This window comes from Dermacentor silvarum, chromosome 8 (assembly GCF_013339745.2).
Source record: "Dermacentor silvarum isolate Dsil-2018 chromosome 8, BIME_Dsil_1.4, whole genome shotgun sequence".
Classification (NCBI taxonomy): Eukaryota; Metazoa; Arthropoda; class Arachnida; order Ixodida; family Ixodidae; genus Dermacentor; species Dermacentor silvarum.
Window position 1 is genome coordinate 11,887,620 of NC_051161.1, and position 23,710 is coordinate 11,911,329.

The 23,710-nt window shown below is 47.3% G+C and overlaps 1 protein-coding gene across 1 annotated transcript in view; it reads right to left on the reverse strand.

Moving 5' to 3' along the window:
* The window catches only part of LOC119461946 (Down syndrome cell adhesion molecule-like protein 1), a 50,724-nt gene that overhangs the window by 23,607 nt on the left and 3,407 nt on the right, over positions 1–23,710 (reverse strand). Inside the window, exons 2-4 of the mRNA XM_037723309.2 lie at positions 18,626–18,952; positions 2,651–2,770; positions 404–571 (exon numbers count right to left, since the gene is read on the reverse strand). Of these exons, the coding sequence (XP_037579237.1) occupies positions 404–571; positions 2,651–2,770; positions 18,626–18,952 (615 nt within the window). The remainder of the gene's footprint in view (positions 1–403; positions 572–2,650; positions 2,771–18,625; positions 18,953–23,710) is intronic.

Genomic DNA, 23,710 nt, shown 5'->3' on the forward strand with positions numbered 1-23,710 from the left:
GGTAAGAGCAGGTGTCAACCAGTCACGATGTCGGACATATTATTAACAAACGCGGCCGGCTAATAGCAAACAGCACTTAAGAACGAAAAGTTTTGTGAATGCGGGCCCACCTAGGAACGGGTTGAACCCCGGCCATCTTGTGTACATCTTGCTGTGAATTCGTATCGCAGCGCTTGCTAGTGCAGGCCGAGAGAAGGTCAGAATAAATAAAAAAAAATGAACGTGTCAGCGGGAATGCAGCGGGTCCTCTGCTGGCGCTGCCTTGCGGCTGCTAATGAGTTTCACTGGAGAAGGGCCACGGCATCCTGACATGTGTCAACCCAGCGGAAGGGTCAACTTCACTTTCTTCTTCTTTATTGCGACAAGAGTGATTGGTTCCAAGCGGGGGTGGAAGCAAACTTACCACTTACTGTGAGATTGATGGTCTTGGTTATCAGCGTGCCGACACCGTTCTCGACGTCGCAACGGTACAGACCGGAGTCAGACGATCTGACGCTTGAAATGACCAGACTTCCGTTGGTGAGGACACTTATGTGATCATCTTTGTTCCCTAGTACCGTTTCTGAAGGATCTGGAAATGAGAGAAGAGACAACTTGTCCTTCGTTACGTTGTTGTGGCGCAGCAGGTTGGCGCTTGACGTCAAAACGGGGTTTGGTTTTAGCGAGTGTTACAATGTTACATCAGCGACAGCATTATTCTAGTCTAATCAGAGCAGCATATTAAATGCCTGATTATCCTAAACGCCCGTTTATCCAATGCCTGTTAATGCCTGTTTTACCCAAGGAATACTGAGTGCTTTCATTCGCCTGATCCGCTTTGTAATATTGTTAAAAATATTATATCAAGCAGCGTTTTGGTGAGATGTACAAAATTATATTTATTATGCCTTTGATGAGTGCTTGATGTTGCCGTTAGTTTAGTGCTTCTCAACTTTTAAGTGTTAATATCTGTAAGCCCCATTTGATACGTAGCGTTTATAACGAGACTTCCAACACTGCATCGTGTTTTATTCGAAGTGAAGTGCTGTACTATATTTCTGGCGAATCACTAGCTGCTATTGTTTTAACGAGAACAATATCGCAGAAGTTTCACGATGACCCAGCAGAAAAAATAATGAAGCAAGAATAAGGACACAAAGCGTAAAAGGGAACGGCCCTTCTAACACCATGCAGAAAACAAATTTTCTTTCGGCTCGCTGGTGGACGCAGAAAAAAAAGTAAGCAAAAAGTGGGCCTGGAGATCAGCTTTACTATGTCGCCTTTTCTCGCCGCTTGACCATTTCCCTCTGCTCTCGTGCGGAAATCGAGGCGCGCGCCGTCAGAAAGTCGCTCAGCACAGCCATCGCAGTTTGCTCAGCCGTATACGTAGCACGCGCTTGCAGGCTGTAGATCGAACCGTTTAGGGCGAGACGCGGATCAATAAAGAGCACACACAGCCTTCTGGCGAGAAAGGCCCAGCACAAGACGCCCGCTGCTCTCCGGCGAAGTGCATCAGCTGGAAGGAACGGCACTCATTTTCCTGCGTTACCCGAGCGGCGACCATCTATGAAGTCATAAAACAGGCTTATAGCCGCCAACCGCCCGTTCGGCGTGTCGACACTGCCCAGAAACAAAGCGACATCACGAACGCTTGCGAACACAACGCAAGCGCACGCCTTTCCCCTTGCAGCAAGGGTTTCCGGCAGGAGCCGTTAGCCGGACGGCGATTTCCGAAGCAAACACAGATACACAAATGCGTGCGCACTCATAAAGTGGTATACGTACAACGTACGACGCACAAGCGCAAGCACAAGCTCTATTAAGAATCTAGCGCAAACCTACACCTCAAGCCACTAAAGGTGTGCTGCATTCTGCAAGCGAGAAGCTGGTGTTGGCCAGTGAGTGGTTAGAATAAGCAGAGCCAGAGCCTGCAAGAACAATTTTTAATTGGTTCAAGGCCTTGGCAGTAGAATCGTCGGCTGTCTCGATTGGCCAATCCAGTGTTCCCTGGATCCAGTGTTCTCTGTCTGTCATGATGACGTTTTAACAACCTCGTTAATCCTCCCCGTTGCCTCTCACTTCCACAGTGATGCACAGTTTTAGAGAGACAGGCTGGAACATGCGGAGGTGGCACTGGCTGAAAGAAAATAGCACACGCCGAAACGCACGCTCGCACATACCAACTGGGCATCCGACACGCCCTTACCTAGCGGAAGACAGAAACAGAAGAAAGTACGGGCCATAAAGACCGCGCGCATGCTCATAAACAGAAATGAGGCATACAAAGGACATACACGCCGTGCAGTAAGAGCAGCAAAAGCGAGAAGCAAGCGAGTCCTGAAGGGAGGTCCTGTAAGGAGGACGCACGACCGGACACACTCGGGGGAAACAAAGAGCCGAAACAAGCCGGGTGGCACGGGGGTACAACACACTCAAAGAACAGAAAAGGCTCGTCGCGCAAACGCTGACCGAGCCGCACTGGAGAAGGCCGCTGCGAGAAGATTGGAACAAGTGCGTCCGGAGGGTTGAGGTCTCGCTGGCCGAACTCTCCGCTGCTGCTCGGCTAGCGGCGTGCAAGAGCGGAGAAACGAACTGTGGTATGTGACTCGGGGGCAGGGTGAGGGAAGGAGGCCCGGGAGGCGGGGAAGAACAGGCATAGGAGGAGAATTACATTGGCTTCGTGTCCATTTGGTCACGGGCGTCGGGTGGCCCAGGGCGGCGCAGTCGATGGTCAGCGAGCTGCCGACGACAGCTGCCCGGTCGCTGGGCATGTGCAGCCAAGTCGGTGGCACTGCAAGAAGAGCGTTGAGAAACTTTCCGCAGAACCGCGAGATGGATTAGTCGTTACCCGTTTTGTTCGTCAACATCGAACGTTTTCTTTTTAAGTGGGTGCAGGAAGTTGCCTGCTGAGCCGCGCAATAAGCAGTCATTACTTGGTCTCTTTCTCAATAAGGCACGCTATGTTGTAACAAGAAGAAAGCGGAACAAGTGGAAAAGCCCGCTAACGACACCGATCTGTATTCTCCTCACTTGCTTGTTGTGGTAGAGGCGAGTGACTGAAAGAAAACAAAAATATACGTAGTATTTCGAGCAGTACCTTTAAAGCGTTTGATGTTCTCGGTGCATTATTTATCGGCTTATGTATTTGAACAACGTGGCGCATCGAGGCTTAAACAAACGGGGCTTCGCAAACGAAACATCGCAAAACGTATACGGGGGACTGGTATGAGGAGGCGTCAGCTCACTTCTCCGACATGTATACAGCCAAGTCAACGAAAGTGCGACGCACAAGCACAGAAACCAGCGCTGGGAACAGTCGTTATTTGTTTTCTTTTGCAATATCGAACGCTTCCTCCTATTTAAAAGACAGAGACAAGGGAGGGGCTCCTTGACAAGAAAACGGGAAATTGGATCTCACTTCTTGACGTTTGAGTAGTGTTGAAAAACTGCTGGAGCGTAAACGAAAATAATCCATCTTCCTTTTACTTTTTCATCTAGAGTGTCTTCTTGCAGAGTTTTGTTCCCGAGAAATAGACGTTGCCGACCGAAACAATGAAAATAACAAGTACAAATTTTTACAAACTTTGTCTGCTCAAAATTGAAGATACGAAACATCTAAATGTGGATAGCAAGGGCGAAATAATAATGAGCTGATTCTTCGCCCAATTCTGTGTGGTTGAAACGTTTCTTTCCTTCCATACTTTACACATATCCTTTCCTGATGACACCGTGCGTAAAAAAAAAAAAAAAATGTTGCATTTTTTTCTTGGCGTAATTACATGCTTGATCACCTGGTCTGAAGTCTTTAAGATAAAGACAATCAAAAATAGAAAACTGACAAATTCGGACGACTAGTCTTGTCAAACTACACTGCTCCAATGATAGATTACCATAAGGTAAACATATGCGTGCTTATTTATTTGTGTCATTTCACATCTGCAAGAAAAGACGTCACCATATAAGATTATCTTTCTATAATTTTCTTCCGCAGGTCGTACGTACGCTTCGCACTCTTACTTGGGAACCTTTAGGCCGTTCAACAGAAAATTACCCTATTCTTATATACTTATTGCATATTCCTGTAGACATATACAATTGTGCATGTAAGCATGAGAGTAAACTGAGCCGGCGTTCAGATTAGCTTTCAGATTAGCTACTCAATTTTCGCGGCTGTCAAGCGAGAGTGAAACTTTAAAGAGAATGCGAAACCTTTGCCAAAACAGAGAATGTATTGCAGTGGTGCTAATACAAAAATTGGGGGCTTTCTGTGTCAAGAATATAGTGTAGAGAGCAACAGCGAATGAAATCTGATCTAAGTAGAATCAGCAGGAATTGAAGTGGCAAAAATGACGCTGAGAGAACGAAGCGCATTCAAGAAATGGCGTTCAAACTAATATGCGCTAAGCTAAATAAATCCGTACCACAGTGGTCATGGTTATCAGCCACGAAGCTGCGCCCCCGTTATTAATGATGCGCTTAATAAGCTAGTTTGCACTCAAGGATCGATCAGAAAACCTGAGCATGGATATGATGACTGCTGTTTCATTCGAGTTGTAGACCATCTCTAAAGAAACGTGGCACAGTTGGTTTCACTCCACTTTACTTTATTTGGTGCGTAAACATCGACGTCTCTGGTTGGCCAGATGAAAGCGAAAAACGGCACTTCTACGCGTTTCAACTGATGGCATTGCTAAAATGTTCTGTTTAGTCTTTAGGCGCTTCCTTCTGTTGAAAATTGTTACGTGACCATGTGCTTTGTTCGCTTCGCGCTCTAAAATGCTAACATGTATTTTATTTCTTTACGGCCGCATAGTGTACCGGGAGAAATTATGCATTCCTGAATGTAGAGAAACTCTCTGCGTACAAGAAAGAAAATATAGAAATACAGGGAAGTAGGCAACGGTCTAGCAATATGTTTTTCTCTTTCTTTTTTTTTTTCTTGTTCGACCATAAACCTTCCTTCGTTGCGCTTTTGTTTTCGCACTTTGCGCGCACATATGTGTGTTGGCACAAGTTATTTTGCTGTGCACCTTCCCGGGGAAAGTAATCGCCTGTACAGGCACCCGGGCATACGAGAACGGGTGGGAAGCATATTTTTTATCACTCTCAGTTGCGCCGCGCCACCTTCATGCGGCGTTAAACAAAGATGAGAGCACGAAACGCTCATGAATTTGGGAAAGAGTTTTTCTTTGTTTTTAATGTTGAAGCCGACGCACCACGTTTGGCTGTACTGCTTCGCACTTTTCTTTTGTGCTTTTTTTTTCTTTTCTCTTTGTAGCCCTTTGACTTATCTTGCCCGCTATTCTCTTTATCGTTTTTAAGGGTGAGCACTGTATTAAATACGCATATGATAACGTGAGCGGAGAAACTTGTTTACAGCAAGTAATGCGAGGAAAAGAAATACATTGCAGCCCTGCTCGCCTGCATTATAGCTAGCTGAACGATGCTGGAATAAATTTTAACCATGTCTTTATTTTTCTTTTCGAAGCAATGTGAGAGAACATTGTTCGAACATTCCAGCTACATTCTTGATTCTTTTCAGCTTTTCTTTCGGAGTGGTCAATTTCGCGTTCCTGCCCGGTACATGAATTGTTGGACATTGTGTTCTGTTTACGCTCGGACGCGGCTCTGAGTTTAGCGCATTTCGTTGAGAAGAGCGCGTCGCGCACCAGCGGCTTTCGGACGAAGTATCCTAACGCAATTTGCTGGGTTTCCCCGAGATTGCGGCCTCGCACGCGCGCTTTGCTTACGACAAAGCAGGCCGCGATGCTGCACTCCTTTCTCGTTAAAACCGTGCAACGCTGTGTAGCTTGTAGATCCTGTGCCAGCTAATCAGAAGGCAAGTCCACGTAGCAATTCGTCCATACGAATGTCTCGGGATGAGCCGGTGCCCTTCAGTTGGATTTATTTCGGTCTAAATGTATTTCCACTCCTACGTATGCGACAGAGAGTGACAGTGAATGAAATCATCACGTTAGCTACAAAAAGTTGCAAGGTATGTAAGACACAAAACACCGGAGTTCAAGAATTGCGCAGCAATATCGTGTGCCTATTTCTGCATGTATGCGTGTTCGTGGGAGTTCGCGTGTGTTAGCATTAGTACGAAAATCACGAAAACAGACAGCAGTACATGAATAGTCATGGGCTACACGGCACTAGACAATGGCAGTCTTAGCTTCACGCATATATGGTGCAACGTTGTAGTTTTGAAGGCATAAATGACTTTATGTGATAACGTTATTGAGTAAAACCAGTTTACCGGAGGAGAGAACCAAGGATAGGCTGGGGTGTTTTGGTACCCTGCACTGGCGAAAAGGAATAAAGGGTGAAAAGCGAGAAGTCGGAGAGAAAGAGCAAGAGTTTAACGAATTTGTTTGTTACTTACGCGGTGGTGGGGCTGTAGTGACATGTGGATGTAACTCTAAATTTGGACTGAAGCTATGATTGAACCAAGTAACATCGTTACGTTTCGTATATCCTTGCCTGTCTTACCAATCGATATCGTGATTGGCCAGTGCTTGGGTGGAGCTGCTGCCACGTAGGAACGAACAGATGAGTGCAAATATCCTCCGGCCAGCTGCAGCTTCAGCGATACTGCACACTACAACGGAACAACATTGCTGCTGCGTTGTCTTCGCTTGCGCTTGCATTTGTAAGTTCAGTTGTTTCTTTCTCTACTTTTTTTCCCGCTCCTTTGTTCATGGGGCCGGACCCATCTTATTAAGTGCAGAGAACAGCTGCCTGAAGACCAGCGGAGCGTTAACCATTTGTGTGTGTGTGTGTGTGTGTGTGTGTGTGTGTGTGTGTGTGTGTGTGTGTGTGTGTGTGTGGTGTGTGTGTGTGTGTGTGTGTGTGTGTGTGTGTGTGTGTGTGTGTGTGTGTGTGTGTGTGTGTGTGTGTGTGTGTGTGTGTGTGTGTGTGTGTGTGTGTGTGTGTGTGTGTGTGTGTGTGTGTGTGTGTGTGTGTGTGTGTGTGTGTGTGTGTGTGTGTGTGTGTCGCTGGAGAAGTGATAACCACTTCGCCAGCCACACGCACCTACAATATATTGCAGGTTATCGTTCTAATTTATTCGAGCTTCTTACGAACATCTTTGTGAAGAGAGATGACGTGTTTTTGATTAAATTAGCGTAGACGACACAAAACGAAATATTTTCTTTTGTAGCTGTGCCTTTAGTTTTGTAGGCGGAAGATCAACATTCTGCAGCACGTAAGCACACTGCTTTACTCACCTGAAGTGGGCGACTACATCACACAAAAGTTTATTACTGCTTAAAGCGCACCCGTCGCGGTTGATCAGTTAGCTAAGGCGTTGCGCTGCTGAGCACGAGGTTGCGGGATCGAATCCCGGCCGTGGCGGTCGCATTTCGATGGAGGCGAAATGCAAAAACGCCCGTGTGCTTGCGTTGTAGTGCACGTTAAAGAACCCCAGGTGGTCAAAATTATTCCGGAGCCCTCCACTACGGCGTGCCTCATAATCAAAACTGGTTTTGGCACGTAAAACCCCAGAAAGAAGAATGCTTAAAGCGCCATTCTTTTCAGTCAAAGTAGTCGAGCGTTCTTTTGTGAATTTACGGGGGGACTGTGTGCTCGAAAGTGCACATAACCTAGGTTTTTATGCCCTGTAATTAGTTTATACTTTGCTGTAGTATTGTTTACTATTCTATATAGGAAGGTTTTTAATACCGCTGGCGGTTTTACATTTGGTGATGTCACATTTATAGATATCAAAGGCGACACAAATAAATTCGGAATAGGTGTTATGATATAAATACAAGGAACATATTCGCAGAAAACAAAAACAACAAATTAATTGCACGTGAGGAATATGGCGAATAAATGTTACGGAGAAAAAAGAAATAAGAGAGGTAGATGTCGAGTAAGCAGAAATTCATGAATGGATCCAAGGACAGTTACTTTGATCCATAGATGTCATCGCGAATGCGAAAGCAACAAATTTAAGTGCTCTAGTTTCTAAAGTGAAACAAAAACGAATAGAATTATGGGAGGTTATGTCACCTTGGTGCGAACGACCGTATCTATGTAATGCCATGCTTCCGCCTAAATCGGCACGATGTCTTAGTGAAAAAGCTCGGCAAAAGGAAAGAGAAAATGAAGCAAAAAAAAAAAAACACAGCGCATTTTCAAAGTGAGGGGTTTGATTTCTCGATACATTTGTACTTAAGGCTGCAGCGAGTGCGTGAGCCCGGTGTGTGAGTGACAACAATTGTCTAAGGGCGCACGGACGGCGAGGAATACGCCTATAGACGGCTTTGTACGCACTGCAGCAGTAGTGAGCGGTGGCTCCAATAGGCTTTAAAGTCGTATTTGAGTGGCCTACTTTGTCAAGAAAAAAAAAAGAATCACACCTTGGGGTTTTACGTACCACAATTACGATTTGATCATGAGGCACGCGGAAGTGGGGGACCCCGAATTAATTTTTGAACAACTGGGGTTTTTAAACGTGCACCTAATGCACGGTATACAGGAGTGTTCTTGCATTCCGCCTCCACCATAATGCGGCCCCCGCGACCGAGGTCAAACACGCGACCTCGTGTGCAACAGCGCAATGCCATAGCCTACTGTGGCGACTTGCCAATTATGAAAAGTTCACCCGCCTCGGTGGCTTAGCGCCTATGGTGCAATTGCGCTGCTAAGCACGACGTCGCGGAATCAAATCCCGGCCGGGGCGGCCGGATTTCGATAGGGGCGCCGTGTGTTCCTTTAGGTGGAAGCGTCGCTCAACGTCAGCCATAAAGCACAACAGTGTGACTATCAATCACCTATATTTACAGAGTCGCCGAAAGCCATTTGCGACGCCTTTTCAGGACGTGAGTGAGTGAAATAACTTTATTGAGGTCCAGAGAAGACGCAGGGGAGACCCCGCACCACCCGGCTAGTCCCACGTAGGGACCGCCAAGCCGAGCTTGACGGCCCGATCGCGGGCACTCTGGACGGCCAGGGTTTGGTCGTTGAGTTCGGGACTGCCCAAAAGCGCAGCCCACATAGGCGGAGCCGATGGCTTAACACTCCCACAACACATGGTTCAATGTCGCCGTTAGTCCACAGGCAGGGCAGTCCGCACTGGCATACCTTTCAGGGTATATAGCGTGAAGAACCTCAAGGTTAGGATACGCACGAGCCTGTAAAAGTCGAAGGGTCACCGCCCGCGCCCTGCATAAGGCAGGGTGCGGGAGGGGGAGTACTCGTCTTGATAGATAATAATGCTTGGTGATCTCATTATACGTCATCAATGGTTCCCCGCGGGGTAGGGGGACTGCGGAGGCGGCACGGTCAGTGAGTCCTCGCGCGGCCTCGTGCGCGCTCTCGTTAGGGTTAGAGGGAGAGCCCTCAGTCGACCCCAAGTGAACGGGAAACCAAATGAGAGAATGCGGAGAGATACTTTTTAAGCTTTGGAGAATGCGAAGGGCCTGAGGGGAGACCATCCCGGTTTGGTAGGCCTTAATGGCCGCCTTAGAATTGCTATATATTGCCTCTCTGCGACCATCGAGCACAGCCAGCGCGATTGCAACTTGTTCGGCTACTAATGGCTTCGAAGTGTCTACTGTAGCGCAGCAAGTGATCCTGGAATTAGAGTAGACGATGGAGACGGCGAACGCCTCTTGTTGGACATATGCCGCGGCATCCACGAAACTTGCCTCAATGTGGTTGTTACGTACATGTTCGAGTAGAGCTCTACCCCTGGCCCGACGTCTGCCGACGTTGTGTGCGGGGTGCATATTGCGGGGAATGGGCGCGATGTGCATTTGAGATCTGATGTCGCTGGGAATCCGCACGGCGTCGGGGTACTGGTCGACAGGGTAGAGGTCCACCTCTTCGAGTACCTTGCGGCCCGCCGGGGTGCCGGATAGCCTGAGCAGCTGTGAACGCTCTTGCGCCTCTATTATTTCTTCGAGCGTCTTGTGCACTCCGAGCTTTAACAGGTTTTCGGTGTGAGTGCTTACAGGTAAGCCGAGGGCGAGCTTGAAGACCTTTCTGATGAGGGAATTTAACTTGTTCCTCTCTGCAACATGCCAATTATGCATGGCTGCAGAGTATATGAAAGGTGGCAGAGCACAAAAGCACGTATAATGCGGATGAGATTGTCTTCCTTGATTCCCCGGTGCCTGTTGGCGATCCTCCGAATGAGGCCGAGAGCACTCTCCGTCTTGGCGATGATCCTTCTGCGTGCGGCACCATTGGCACCCTTAGACTCGATATACATCCCCAATATTCGGAGCGAGTCCACTCTGGGCACCGGGGACCCGTCACCAGTGAAAAGCCGTATTTCGCTTTCGGACGCCGGTTTCCAATAGCCGGTAGAGAAGTAGCTCAGACTTGGATGGAGAACATCTGATCCCAGTGGGGCGGAGGAAGCGCTCGGTCGCATCGATGGCGCTCTGCATGTCGTCCTCAACTTGGCCGTCACTCCTGCCAGCGCACCACGTCCTGAAAATTTTCAGGACGTGTCCTTTCTTTTCGGAGTATCTTCCAGACGCGTCCGATACCTTTGACGAGGACGGGCACTGCCAGGGAACTTCGCGTACTTGCAGGCAAGAAGTCACAAGCTTTCTGGAGTTCAAGTGCCTTCAATTGCCGATTGTATAAGTTGGACCCCTTGCTACCGCTATAACTGCCATCTAACCTTTCCAAACAACCTTGCTGTGCCACTTGTAGCTGAGAGTGGCGTTCACGAACGCTTACTCATATCGTGTGAGAATGGCTGAGAGCCCGATGTGCGACTCCGTAGGTGCGAGGAAACCATCGAGCACCTATTGTGTACCTGTCCTCGCTACGACGTGCAACGCGTCTCTCTCAGAACAACTTTAAACCGACTGGACTCGAGACCGTTCTTTGAGTCAAAGATACTCGGACCGTGGCTACACCCGGCACTGGCACAAAAAGCGATTCGTGCACTAGTACACTAATTGTTGAAGTGCACCGGTCGGTTTAAGAGACCGCTTATAGTGTCCCTGTACATCGTCCCACGTGTACTCACTACTCACTCTCTCCATCTTTTCCTCTTTTCTGTTATCCCTAGTGTAGGGTAGTAAGCCGGACGCTCGTCTGGTTTACCTCCCTGCCTTTCCTCTCCTTGCTCTCTCTTTATCTTTCATTCCGCCAGAGTGGATGAAAATTTTCATTGTAGCAGTCCTTGCTTCCTTCTCTCTCTCTCTCTCTCTCTCTCTCTCTTCATTTTCGAAGACTATTAGCGCACACTTGGCGCACTTTTGAACGGATCCTTTGGAATCATTTGAAGGCGTTAGAACATGCATGTGTATGCTTTGAATAACTTCTTGAATTAATAGAGAATGAGAAAGAAACGTTTATTAGTGAAACAGTGTCCCGAGCGAGGCCCGGTATCACCCTGAGGTGGGAAGGTTCCTTAGTCCAGGAACCCTCTGGCTTCGACTGCCCTCTTGGCCCTGGCGACGAGTTGGTCTTCCAGGTCCCTGAGGGCGAGCTTGGCCTCCCACGTTTCGACTAGGTGGTTTTCGTTTTCTTGTGGTGCTCGGTTCGCGTCCGTTTCCGGCTGCATGTCGCTGTCATCGTACCACGGGCATTCTAGGAGCAAGTGGGCATTAATAAGCACATCAATTTTATTTAGGAAGGGATGGTTTCATGGTCTCTACTGGTGTACGGGAAGGGGTATAAAGGAGAGGGGCGGGGCGAACCTGACCACCGGCGCCGAAGACGAGATGCTCATGCAATACCGTATTTATTCAGTGTAAGTTCACATTTTTGTTTTTTCGACAATGTTACCCGAAATAAGCTATCGACTCATATTCGTGACCAGCGGATCTCGACCTATATTCGTGTTCGACATATTTTCGAATAAAGACAATATCTGTTTTCGGAGATAGCCGTTATGGGCTCAGACTGCCCTCGTTGTTCTGATATCCACCGGTGTCCGCCGGCGCCGTCGCTGGCATTCCAACATCCATTGCGAGAAAATTACAAAAAAAGAAAGAAATATTCTCATTGTGCTGATAGGATTCGGAACTTAAGTCCAACAGATAGGCAGTCCAGGATCTACTTCCCAGCCCCTCTGTTTTTTTCTCTGCTCTGCTTCTTCGCCATCTATTGCGTCACTACTTCCCGTTACGGGTGAAACTTTTTTTTAAATTTTTTTACGTTCCAAGGCGCAGTGCAGCTTTTCTGCACAACGAAGTTTCTTCAGAAATGAAAATAGCGTAGCGCTCATACGCTCAAGTGGTACAACTAAGAAGATTTGTTTGACGGGCGTGGGGCAACAGTGCGAATAGCGGATTCAGTTGCCTAAGCTAGGGTAATAATTTTGTGCATGGGGGTGCGACGTGGCTGTGATGCAGTGGCACAAAAGTGCGTGCTGGCGAGCGACGCAGCTCTTCCGTCGTTGGCGAACTTGGATTAATCCTGCTTAGATGCTCATTCGCTCGTACAGAGTATTCCATTGCACTCAAGAAATTACAAAGCGCCCAATGACTTGTGCAAACTTAGTGATGATATTCACTGGATATGACCGTGATATCGACACTTACGCATTGCTACCGAAGACACAGTGTCCTCCTGACATGAAATATGGGCTCGTGTGAACTGTGAAGAACGATAATAATTTAATATATCCGTGATGTGGCTTATGTAGCAGTTTTCAACGCCGCCAGAGCCAGGGTAATCGCTTTTAGTTTTACATTTAGGTGGTGCGACTGGCTGCTTGCGATTCTGATCCCGCTATACTTTTGAAAGAACTGTGCACGAAAGCACCAGCAAAGAACAAAAAATGACACGTACGCGTAGACCAGGCGTATTCGATGTTCAACGCCCACAGATTTGTTGTAAAACAAGCAACGCAACTAGTAAATGCGCACAGCGGTTTCCGCGCCGAAAGGCCGGCCAGAGAGCGAAAGAATCGGCGAAAGTTTTCACGCCCCAACGAGCGCCGCCCTCATTTCACTTGCGGCATTCGATAGCGCGGCCACCCCCGTTTGAAACACTGAGCTAAGCGCTCCTTTATACACGCTTCGTAAACCATTGGTGCTGATAGCCGTCCTTTGTACATGATCATCTCTGCGGGCTACAACGCTCATTCTAATGACGCCTTCTTGCGCTTCGCTCGGCTTTGCCGCCGCCGCTGCTGTGTCGGCGCTAAATTTATACCAGTCCTGGGGCTAATACGAGCTCCTGTGTGAACACCCTTCTCTTTTTGTCTATATTTATTTATTTATTTTACACATATATATTTTTGTGCTCCACGTATCGTGGCTTTGCCTTTCGTTGCATGCTGTAATCTGGCCTCAGAGGTATGTATAGATTTTCACTTACCCACGGCTGAGTGGGAAAAGACGAGCTAAAAATGCGCCAACCTTGCTGCACACCAGGTAAGAGTAAGAAAAAAAAAGAAAATGAAATAAAAATGCGGAGAGAAAATATCAGTGTGTGGGGTGGGTGGAGGGTTTGGTGCCCAGGAATGGCCGGGATGCGAACAATCGATGCAATTCTAAGGAGCCTTCTTTCTTTCGCGTCTCCCTTGTGGACTTGCTCACGGTCCTGGGAAAGAACGCCGCTCAAGAATTCGACATGCGTTGGTTCTTTTTTTTTTTCGCTTAGATTCTAGTGACCGTAAAGTGAAATAAAATAAGGAGCTGCCTTTAAAAACCGAATTAAGCTGACATGGTGCCTCCTACTAGTTTGGGGGTGTGGTCGGAGGCTGCGTTTCGTTTTGTCCCTGTCTATTTCTGCAAGTGCCGCTAGCGATTCATTACTTTTTTTTTCATTTTTGTTTTCATTTCACAGTTAGAAGAAATGCTTGGCGCATAAAATTTCGGAAACAAGAACAGGGGAAACAGTTCTCGCGCACGTTGGCGTTATTTCTCGATTTTTATTTTAATTTTTATTTTATTTTTGTTACCAAAAGCTCCGCATCCAGTTACAGCTGCAAGACTGTGTTGCCTCTTGTGGCGATCTTGCTAGTCTTGATGCCGAGCACGGTGTATTTCGCCAGCGGAATTTCTGAGCTGCAGCGTTCTTTCCGGTAACAAAAGTTCTTTTTTTTTTATTGGAACTCCTCTGTTTCTGAACTTTGATTATTACACCATGAAAGCCGCTCACATTTCACGAAGGCTTTTGAGAGTGGCTGCACGTACATGTCGTGAGGCGTTCACGGCATCGATGAGTGATTCTACTCTGTCTCTTAGACACTAAACGCCGTGCATTGTTGGCAAAGCCAGAGCTGGTGAGAGGTGGTCGAGGTCCAAATTCATGCTGCTTTCAAACTTGTCGAGCCTAAGTACGGTTCAAAAGTTCGCATAATGCCTCATTTCCTGGCCAATACCGTCTATATAAAGAAAGGCATGGCTAGACATGGTTGATTTTTATTTAAATTGTGCGCCTCAGATGCATTCAAGATATAGGTTGGGTAGCTTTCAGTCTAAAGTCATTACCCCTTTGTTATGTGGGAAAAAACGAAGACCGTTTAAACTCTAACAGAACTGAAATGCAGTAATTTTATTCAATTTAGTTGCACACCGTAAGTCGTTAGTTCTGCTTTCTGTGTAAAAAAAAAAAAAAAAGTGAGTCAATGCCGCTATTTTTGTTTTGTACATGATATTTAGGCGACGTTGGCATCTTTAAGCGGCGCAGGCTGGTCCTTTTCAAGTAACATGGATATGCAGGGTGTCCCAACTATAATACACCAACGCTTAAACATATGAAAGAGCCACGTAGCTGGACAGAACCAAGGTAATGTTGTTTGCCATCGCTTGGAGATACTCAGATTATTTCTTGCATTCCGCCAAATTACATAATTAGTCTTCATTAATTCATCAACTTCTCAAATATTATAAGCATGCATGAAATAATGAGTATCTCCAAGTGACGGCAAACAGCATTACCTTGGTTCTATCCAGCTACGTGGCATTGGCAAATTTTTAAATATTGGTGCATGATAGTTGGGACACCCTGTATAATAAAAATGAAAGAATAAGGTGTCGAAGAACAAGAGACAGGTCCCATACATATCCGTTGAGACCCTCAGAGCGCACATGCGACATCTTTCACGGCTACCTTCGCACCACTTAGCTTGTTTGCCAGCGTGGAGGCCACAAGCTACATTCTCCGGTGCTGTGGCCAGTCAGCGAGACTCATTACCAGCTAGTTTCAAGCTAGCTGGTAATGAGTATTACCAGCTAGCTTCAAGACAAACCAAACCAAGCTTGATCGCCTTGTAAATATATTGCAAACACGTTTTCCTATCGTGTCTGCTTCCACGCAACATCTTGGTGAAAGTGCTCGGGGTCTGACGCATGACGTAGCTCCGCAGCGGCCGCCAAGTCGCCGCTCTAGGCATGTCTTCCGGCGGTGAAACTGCGTCAGCAGCGGCCACCATGCCAGCCGTCATTCTGGCTCCACCCAGTGATTCTGGGACCTTTCCCGGCACTGATTACGACGACGTCGAAAACCGAATTCGATTATATGAGTGCGTAATCGCACATTACAGGCGGGACCAAATCTTGATGCTGGCAAACGTCACATTTTATCTAAAGGGAACTGCGAACTGCTAAGGCTTGATTCGATAACAACGAAGAGGAGCTCACAAGCTGGAGCGTATGTAAGACAAAACTTCCTGAGTTGTTTGGCCATCGTGCAGGCTGCCAGCGTGCCGCCAAGGAAGAACTTACCTCGCGTGTGCAGACGTCTACCGACCGAGTCGCACCTGACGTACTACATTCAGGATGTTCCGGCCCTTTGCGGAAATGTTGACGCCAAGATGATAGAAGGCGATAAGGTCGCGCGCGTACTGAAAGGTATTGCGGACGATTCGCTTAACCTGATAGTGTTTAATGACTCTTCGACAGTCAACGACCAGATTATTACTGAATGCCGATACTTCGAAGAGGCTAAAAGCCGAACGCATCGCCCACCACTTCGCCCACCTTCCGAACACGGTAGCGACATCAACGTGTGAGGACGCTCGTATGGCGACTGAGCCTTCAACGTCGGTGACTTTATAGTCTGTGATAGAGTGATAGTCCCGAATAAGTCGACGCGAAATCGAAGCCGCATCGCCCGCTCATTTAATGCAAGGGGAACCCAGTGATCCCCAACCTTGGACAATTCGTTGTTCGTCAAGAACTGGTAGACGTGGGCCTTCAAGCCATCTGTTCTGTGAACCATCCTGACATTTACCCTTCCGCCAACTTCACCCCTTTCCAACGCCATTGTCCTATATACTCCGTATTATCGCGATCCTAATGCGTGGAGCACGCCTGACGACAAGCCAATTTGCTTCCGATGTGGACATGTAGGACGCATTTCACGGTATTACCGAAGTCCTTGGCCCTCGCCTTCTCGAACAAGCTTCTCCAGCTTCCGCTATCCACCCCGAAGACAGCACCAGGTTCCAATCCAAGCTGAAAGAGAAACATCTGCCGAGAACACTACGCCCGCCACCCGGTAGAGCCCACACCACGGTGACGATGACGTTCTCGTTCACCTCCCCCATGCCGTTCTCGTCCCTTTCCTACTCCCGCCGTTTTCTTTCGTGAAATCGACGGTTGCAGCTCCTGGAGGTGACGTTGCTATTACGATCTGCTCTCAAATTCCTCTGTTGACGCTCCCAACCAATCTGAACCTGATCGACGTTGAAGTGGATGGCCTATTTGTTAAAGCTTTGATAGACACCGGCGCTCATATTTCTGTTGTGGGCTCTCACTTCCGTCAGCAGTTGAAGAAAGTTATGACCCCTGCCCCACCAGGTGTTGTACGTGTGGCCGATGGTGGTACTTCTCCCGTAGCTGGCCTCTGTACGGCACGTGTCAAGTGTTGCCGGCAGCCAAACTTCTGTTTTGTTCACCGTCCCCGCCCGCTGTTCCAATGACATCATCCTCAGTCTTGACTTTTTGGTAGGACAATATTTTTAACGCGATGTCGCAGAAAATCCGGCGTCGGCAGCCGGCGTGTGATCGCGGGTGGCGGAGAAAAATAATCCAACCACATCGATCGTGCAGGCCCTCCACGTGGTGCAAGGTTTTGGTGAACAAAAATTGAATTTCTCACAGTAAAATCCGTCAGAAAAATCGTAAAGTACGACTTCACCATTCAGCGTCGGATTCGCCGTCAGATTGTTTACTAATCGGCGTCGGATTGTAATTTGAATGTACGCGAAAACCTAATTCTGTTACACGGAAACTCAAACACAAAGCCATTCCCCAGCATTTCTGCCAGACCTGCATGCGTCGGAGCAATAGCAAACAAGTAATAAAATAAGAAAAAAGGTACTAGGGCCTTCACATTTTAATATAAGACCACTTATATTGCCCCTGGAAAATGTTTTTCCAGCAATGCATTTCAGTTTAAAAGTGAAGCGGATTTTAAGGGGATCCGTGTAAGCTTGGTCTTTGTAAGCTGGCTTTCCCACGTTCAATGTTGCAGTGAATGAAGCCTACTTGCCGTATGCGAACGATGCGATGCGAACGGGTCCCGATAACACTATCGCGTTCTACTTTTAAAGGCGAAGCTTAAGCGTCTTCCATTTTTTGTGAATATTTTTATAGGCGCAAACTTATGCACTACGTTCATGTTTTAGAGCGCAGCTCTTAATGGCCCTTTCCTATGGCGAACGTCGGCGACGGTGTAACCGAGCGAACGAGCACAACAGCATAAGATGAGACGCGAGCCGCGAATTGCGGAGACCAATGAGATCGGCCCGGTCAGTGACGTGCGCGCGGGAAACTGGTTTCATGCGGACCCGCCAGACCGCTCGATGCGTACTCGTATCTGGTTTCAGCCGAACGGCTAGTTTCGAACTATCGTCTGCTCGTGACAGCTCTCGCTCGCGCTTGTTTGGTTTGCTTGGTTTGGTCTCGTTCGCGCTTGTTTCGATTGCCATGGCTTGTGATTGTTTTGTAATCTGATTGTATGTGCGACGCGTATTGTGCAGTACTTTCTGCAAGCCAAGCGTTACCAGCGATTACACTGGAACCTTCGACGAGTCATGTATAAAAGCCGACGCGTTTGACCCTCTGATCAGATATGCGATGACTGCCGACTCTGCTACATGTCCGTCTCAAATTCTTTGCCTCATTATATCGCGAAATGGAAACACGTATAGAGCTGCGTTCAAATTTCGCATTAGGGAGCATCGTAACCATCGGTGATTTTTTTTTCTGAACAATACGGCATATATGAGGGTGTCTAAATGAAAAGGTTCGAACCTTGCTTATGCAATAATTGTGACAGCAGCTTATAATATTTGTCCGTAAGTCAACAAATAGAACAGCTATTTATGTGTTTATCACCGTGTATATCATAATCATCACCCAGCACATAGTGTAGCATGTCAGGCGATCAGCCAAGCTAATATCTCCAGCATATTATCAAAGCTTGCCTCTCTCTCTCGCGACATAATAAGTATGTAGTTTTTCATCTCTTACGTTCGTATCTCGTATTGTCATCGCTTTTTATTGGAGCCCGAACAGGTGGTGAACGTCCGCTGTAAATGCTGGAGGGCATTTATTTGTCCCCTTAATTATATTTTTCAGATTTTCCTGTCCACACTGTTTCACACATAGGGCCATTCAGAGCCCCCTGCTCTTCCCTGCGCAGAGTCGGATGCATGCAAAACGTTATACCCACCACAGCAGAAATATTTACGTTTCATTTTTTCTCTCACCTTCGACGAGAAGGCTGGCTGTGAAACTTGTCTTTCCCGCCGCATTGCTGGCTATGCAGGTGTAGTTTCCTATCTGGCGAGCGCCGATGTTTTCGATGAGGAGCTCGGAGCGCCTTTCGCGGTGGTCGACTTTCCACAGAGCTTCGGCGCTGTTGGATCCGAGGCCCGAGGGCTCCACTGCTCCCACCCTGTTCGGTCTGATGGGCCGGCCGTTGTGTAGCCACTGGAACGCGACGGGCAGCGAACCGCGCCGCAGCGAGCAGAAGATCTCGGCCGTGTCGCCTCGCCTCAAGTTGCTCGGAATGAGGACGTGCACCTCGGGAGACTCTGCAGATGGTCAAAGAAACAGAGAAAAAAACTTCGTTAAAGCCTGTCGTTAGGGAACGACATTATTTTTTATTAAGGCTATTACGTGGCGGACGTCAAAGCGAGGATCTAAGAAAGTACACTGAGGTGGTCTTGGCTGCCTAATGAACTGAGGCGCGGACTACATTGGCAATCTGCGCAGGTACGCAGCGCTTCGACCTTTCTGTTTAAAGCGAATCATCACGACTTCTGTCCATATTGTATGTGTTGAGGATGTAGTGTTTCTTGCTCGGTCTTTCTTTGAACTACGCTCAAGCACGCTCCGCCTATTTTGATTTCATTGTTTTTGTTTTCAAGCCAGCCTAACTTGCTTTACCTGTGAATTGTTAGGCTAAGCAAACGGATTATAGCCGTGGCATCACCCATGGTGCAAACGTATCCTTCACACGCGTTCAAATAAAATACGCCGACTTAACAGCGAGCAGATTATAACATCTTGGCGGGAAAGGGAGGGGCCAAAGAACATTGAGAATGACTTGTAACTAGGAATGCTCGAGAAATATATGGTAGACGATAAGAAGACCCGTTCCCTTTATTACCAGTATAAATTAATTTAGGTCGTTGATTATGCCGTGTTTCTTGTGAAATTTGGTTGTTGATCTTGTTGGTGAGCGCTATATTTAAACTAAAACTGCGATTTAATGTTCAACTATGTATATTATTTAACTTTATGTCACAACCTTAATGACACGAACACCTAGGTGTCGAAGTTGAAAGGTGAAAATGCTTGTCTAGCCTTTTTTTAAATAATTCGATGGCAGGATAACTGAAACGTAGAAACTTGTTTGTATCATTTTTACTCTTGTTTTAATATTCGCCACGTCGCCTAAGGAATTGTGGAAAGTCTGTCTGACCTGTAGCTATTAATGAATGACAAGGAGTCTGGTAGTATTGGTGTGCAATCGAAATATTTGCGTTTGTCATTTGAGACACCATGTTAATTTATCCCGCCACACGTGCTGACAGGACCAGGTATCGTCTAATACGATATGCCGCAATTTTATTCTGACAGCATGTCCTGTATAAACAAAGTCAGACATTTGTCTTTAGCACGAACTATATTCTAATGCCGACGCACGGAAAAGTTCTCATGTCTTCTTCCTATTTTCTCCATGAGTGAAACTGCGTACCTGGAAGTCTGCTGCCTTGAACCTCTCTATGTGAGCAGTCGCCAGATATCCATGGTCCACCCATTGACTCCCGCCTCGCCCTTTAAAGGGGGGGGGGGGAGGGGGAGGCGGGAGGAGCTTAACAAATCTAGCACTGAGCGCATTAAGTTAATGAGAACTAATTCCTAAAAAAATTTGACAGCGAACTCGAGTTGAAGCTCTTAATAACTACAGGTAACGCGCGGAGTGCAACCATGCTATTCTAACCATAACGTGACAAGTAGTTCTTTATTGGATAGTTGTCACCGCCTCGCTTAATTAAGAGGCGCCGCCTTCGCCACACTCGAATGCACTTTGAGTAGCAGCTGCGGTTCAACGACTTTACTGTTCGCTGACGTACGCTTTCCAAAATTATCGCAACTGTTAAAATAAAAGGAAACTGAATAAATTTGAATTTTAATGTGGTAAGATGCGCCTTGCACGTGCGAATGTCCCTTGAAAAGCTTTCAAATGGCTGAGAAGTTCCCCGGTATGAACGTGGAGCTCCCCTTACTAACACGCAAATGCAGACGGCGCACAAAAAGCTCGTTTGACACGGCGCCGACAGGAAACCACCACTTCATTCGAACGCTGTCATCTCAAGACGGGATACGAAGCGTGTGTTATGAAGCGTTATGGAAGCATCACCGACGTTGGCACTAATTATATCACTCGGTTTCTCAGTATCGCGTTGCTTTCATCGTTTTTTGACATTTAAACTTTCGGTAAGAAGTAGCGAGCAGCGTCTTCAGATGTGTCATCGGTGACCAGGTTCAATCCAGCGCACGCAAAAACCGCAACTTGTATTCTTGGCGCTGTGGGGAGAGAGCCCGACCAAAGACGTGTGGGCCCGCATTAGCGTACATTTTCGTGCGTAAGTGCTCCTTGTTCATTCGCCTTCACTAACGGTATCTCTAGAATCAGGGCTAGCTAGAATTTTTTATTTCAAGTAATTCTAGTATAAGAGGTTTTTGTGAAGACGGGCCCTGGTTCTTGCTGTGCCACGTTCGTACACTAGCTTGCTCATATAGCGGCAATGATTATGAGTAAGCGCCAAGGAACTTACTGTCGACCATGCGCTAGCGTGTTCTTAATAACAGACCTGAGGTCTTCACTGATATTGCGTTGCAGATATAAGCGTAGAGGGAGTTTACCTTATTTCATCAAGTAAGTGAGCGCAAAAAAAGTAATATAAAAACTACCATAAACGACACTCAAGAAAATAAATTAACAGAAACGAAATGAATTGAAATGTTTTTGCGCTCACTTACTATGTCAAGTATGCAGCAACTATGGGATCTCAGCAAGTCCCATTGAGTTTCCATTAGATCGAAGTGGTGCTGCAGCATAGTCCGCGTTCTGTGGTGCGGTGGACAGACAGGTGAGTCGATATGGGTTCATACTAGGAAATCAGAAGATACTAACCGACATGTAAGGATGTGTTTCGCCGCGCTTGCCGTTTTCATTTGATGGCCACTGTGCTGTAGCATTTTAGGCCTAGTTTTCATTATTCAGCGAAAATGCCATCATTTTTTTAAAATTCCCTTGTCAAACCAATGGAGTCATAAGCATTGTATATTTGCTGCGTGAAATTTTTTTTAAATGTTATGGTGACGCCATCGATGTGTTAGACATGCGTGTTGCTCATTTGGCAGCGCTAACACGCTTCAATTCATAAACGTTGCTGCCGACAGGTTGCATTTTCAGTGCATTCGTCACGTAAATTAATATGTCTGCTTGAGTGCGCTGTTAAACCGTGTGATTTTATTGCAGGTACAATTGTATTATAGGTACAATTGAATGAATATGTTTGCTTTAAAGTTTCATTAACAAAGCCTGAAAAAAAAAGTTATGAAAAATGCACCGATGAAGTAGGATAACAAAGTGTGTACAGATCACACGCAGAGCTCTATGAGAAAATTCTTAATACCTTCAGCAAAATATACATTGCCCTCTTGGCACAGATGTTCGATAAAGCACGCAGGAGAACGTTATTGGAAGCAATCGCTGCTTAAACTTTCGACGCGGCGGAAACTGCAAACTCAGCGCCTTAGCACCGAAAATGCGCCTGAATGCACATAACTGGGCTGCCAGTTTCTCGAGGTCACGTCGATTCCTCGCAAGCTGCCACCACGTGCTATAAGAGACGACCGGTAGTTTCGAGTATCTAGAAAGTGCTCGCCACGGGCCCCGAGCAATTTTAGAGAACACTCTGCATACATTCGGCCAGTCACGCCAATGACGTTCGTTCGTCGGTGCTAGTGGAGATGACCGCGCCAGCGTGGCATTGTTTGTTTCGACATTCCCTCGCGGCTCTTATTGTAAAACACATTTCGAGCGCTTTCGGACGTTCTCTTCATCAAAAGACCAGCCAGCTGCGTACTGGGCCAGACACGTACACAACGCGCATACCGCGCGGCTAACTCGGCGAACGAGGCGAGACAAGGGACATGGTGGAGAGGACGAAAGACGTGACGCGGTAGTTCCTATAGCCGGTGGTAATAACGCGCGCTTCAATGGCGCAGTGCGCTTCCAGCCGCCGCTCTCCATCTTCGCTTCTCTCGGCCCATCCACAGCGAAGTACTCTCGCAGTGCCGCCATAATACCGGCTGCCTTTGTACTCGAACCGTGTTCGCTCGGCACTATCGCCTGTGCGGTGCATCGGGGCCCGCTTTCCAATTCCCGCGAGGGTTTAATTCCGCCGAGGCACGTACGTCGACCAGAGGCGAGCGGCGTGTGTGCGCACGACTGGGGTGATGAGGGAAAGGTGTTTGCACGTCGTCGTTCCAAATAATTACGTCCTTTCAGCGCCACCCGCGATGTTCGCGCCTCCTGCGGCTGCGCTTCGGCTCTGTTCCACACCGTGTCGACGCTGCGTGAGAGGTCAATCTGTCAGCCGGAGTGAGCGCCCCAAGAGTTGGAACTTCGGCGGATAGGCGCGCGCCTTAAGGAACGCAGAAGGCGCCTAGATGGGAAACCCTACGATTCGCGGTGAATGTGCTTGGGTTTCCCGGGTTGAGCTAAGCTGGATGGCAGTGTGGATGTCTCTGTCTTCAAAACTCAACCTGACTGGCATACTAGATGTTGGATTGCGAAACATCTTGGCGGGGACACAGAAGAGAAACACAAACAACGGAGCGTTGCATGCAACTATCGATTCATTCTTTTGTCAGCGGAATAATGACAGAATATAATCAAAAGGGAAGAACAACAAATACAAAAAAAAAACATTTTACAAAAAAGAACCATCCACCAATACTAAGCCGGCTTTGTCACATAATCATTTGGCTGCGCTCGACATCGCCATAAAAGAGAAACAACGAGGGTACAAACCTTCTTTCTGATTAGGGCGTGAGGAAATCAATTTCTTTCGCACTAAGAGAAACAGATTACACGCTTACGCACGTACTTTCTATTCGCGCAATCTTGGCGGCTTCGATAATATCCTGCGCAATTTGACTGTCATCTTTGCTCACAATCGGGTAGTTCTCAATGATTGGCCGACTTCCGCAATATCTACAATCAATCCTTCTCTCCTCTCTCTCCGTGTCATCTTTGTGTTCCCCTTTCC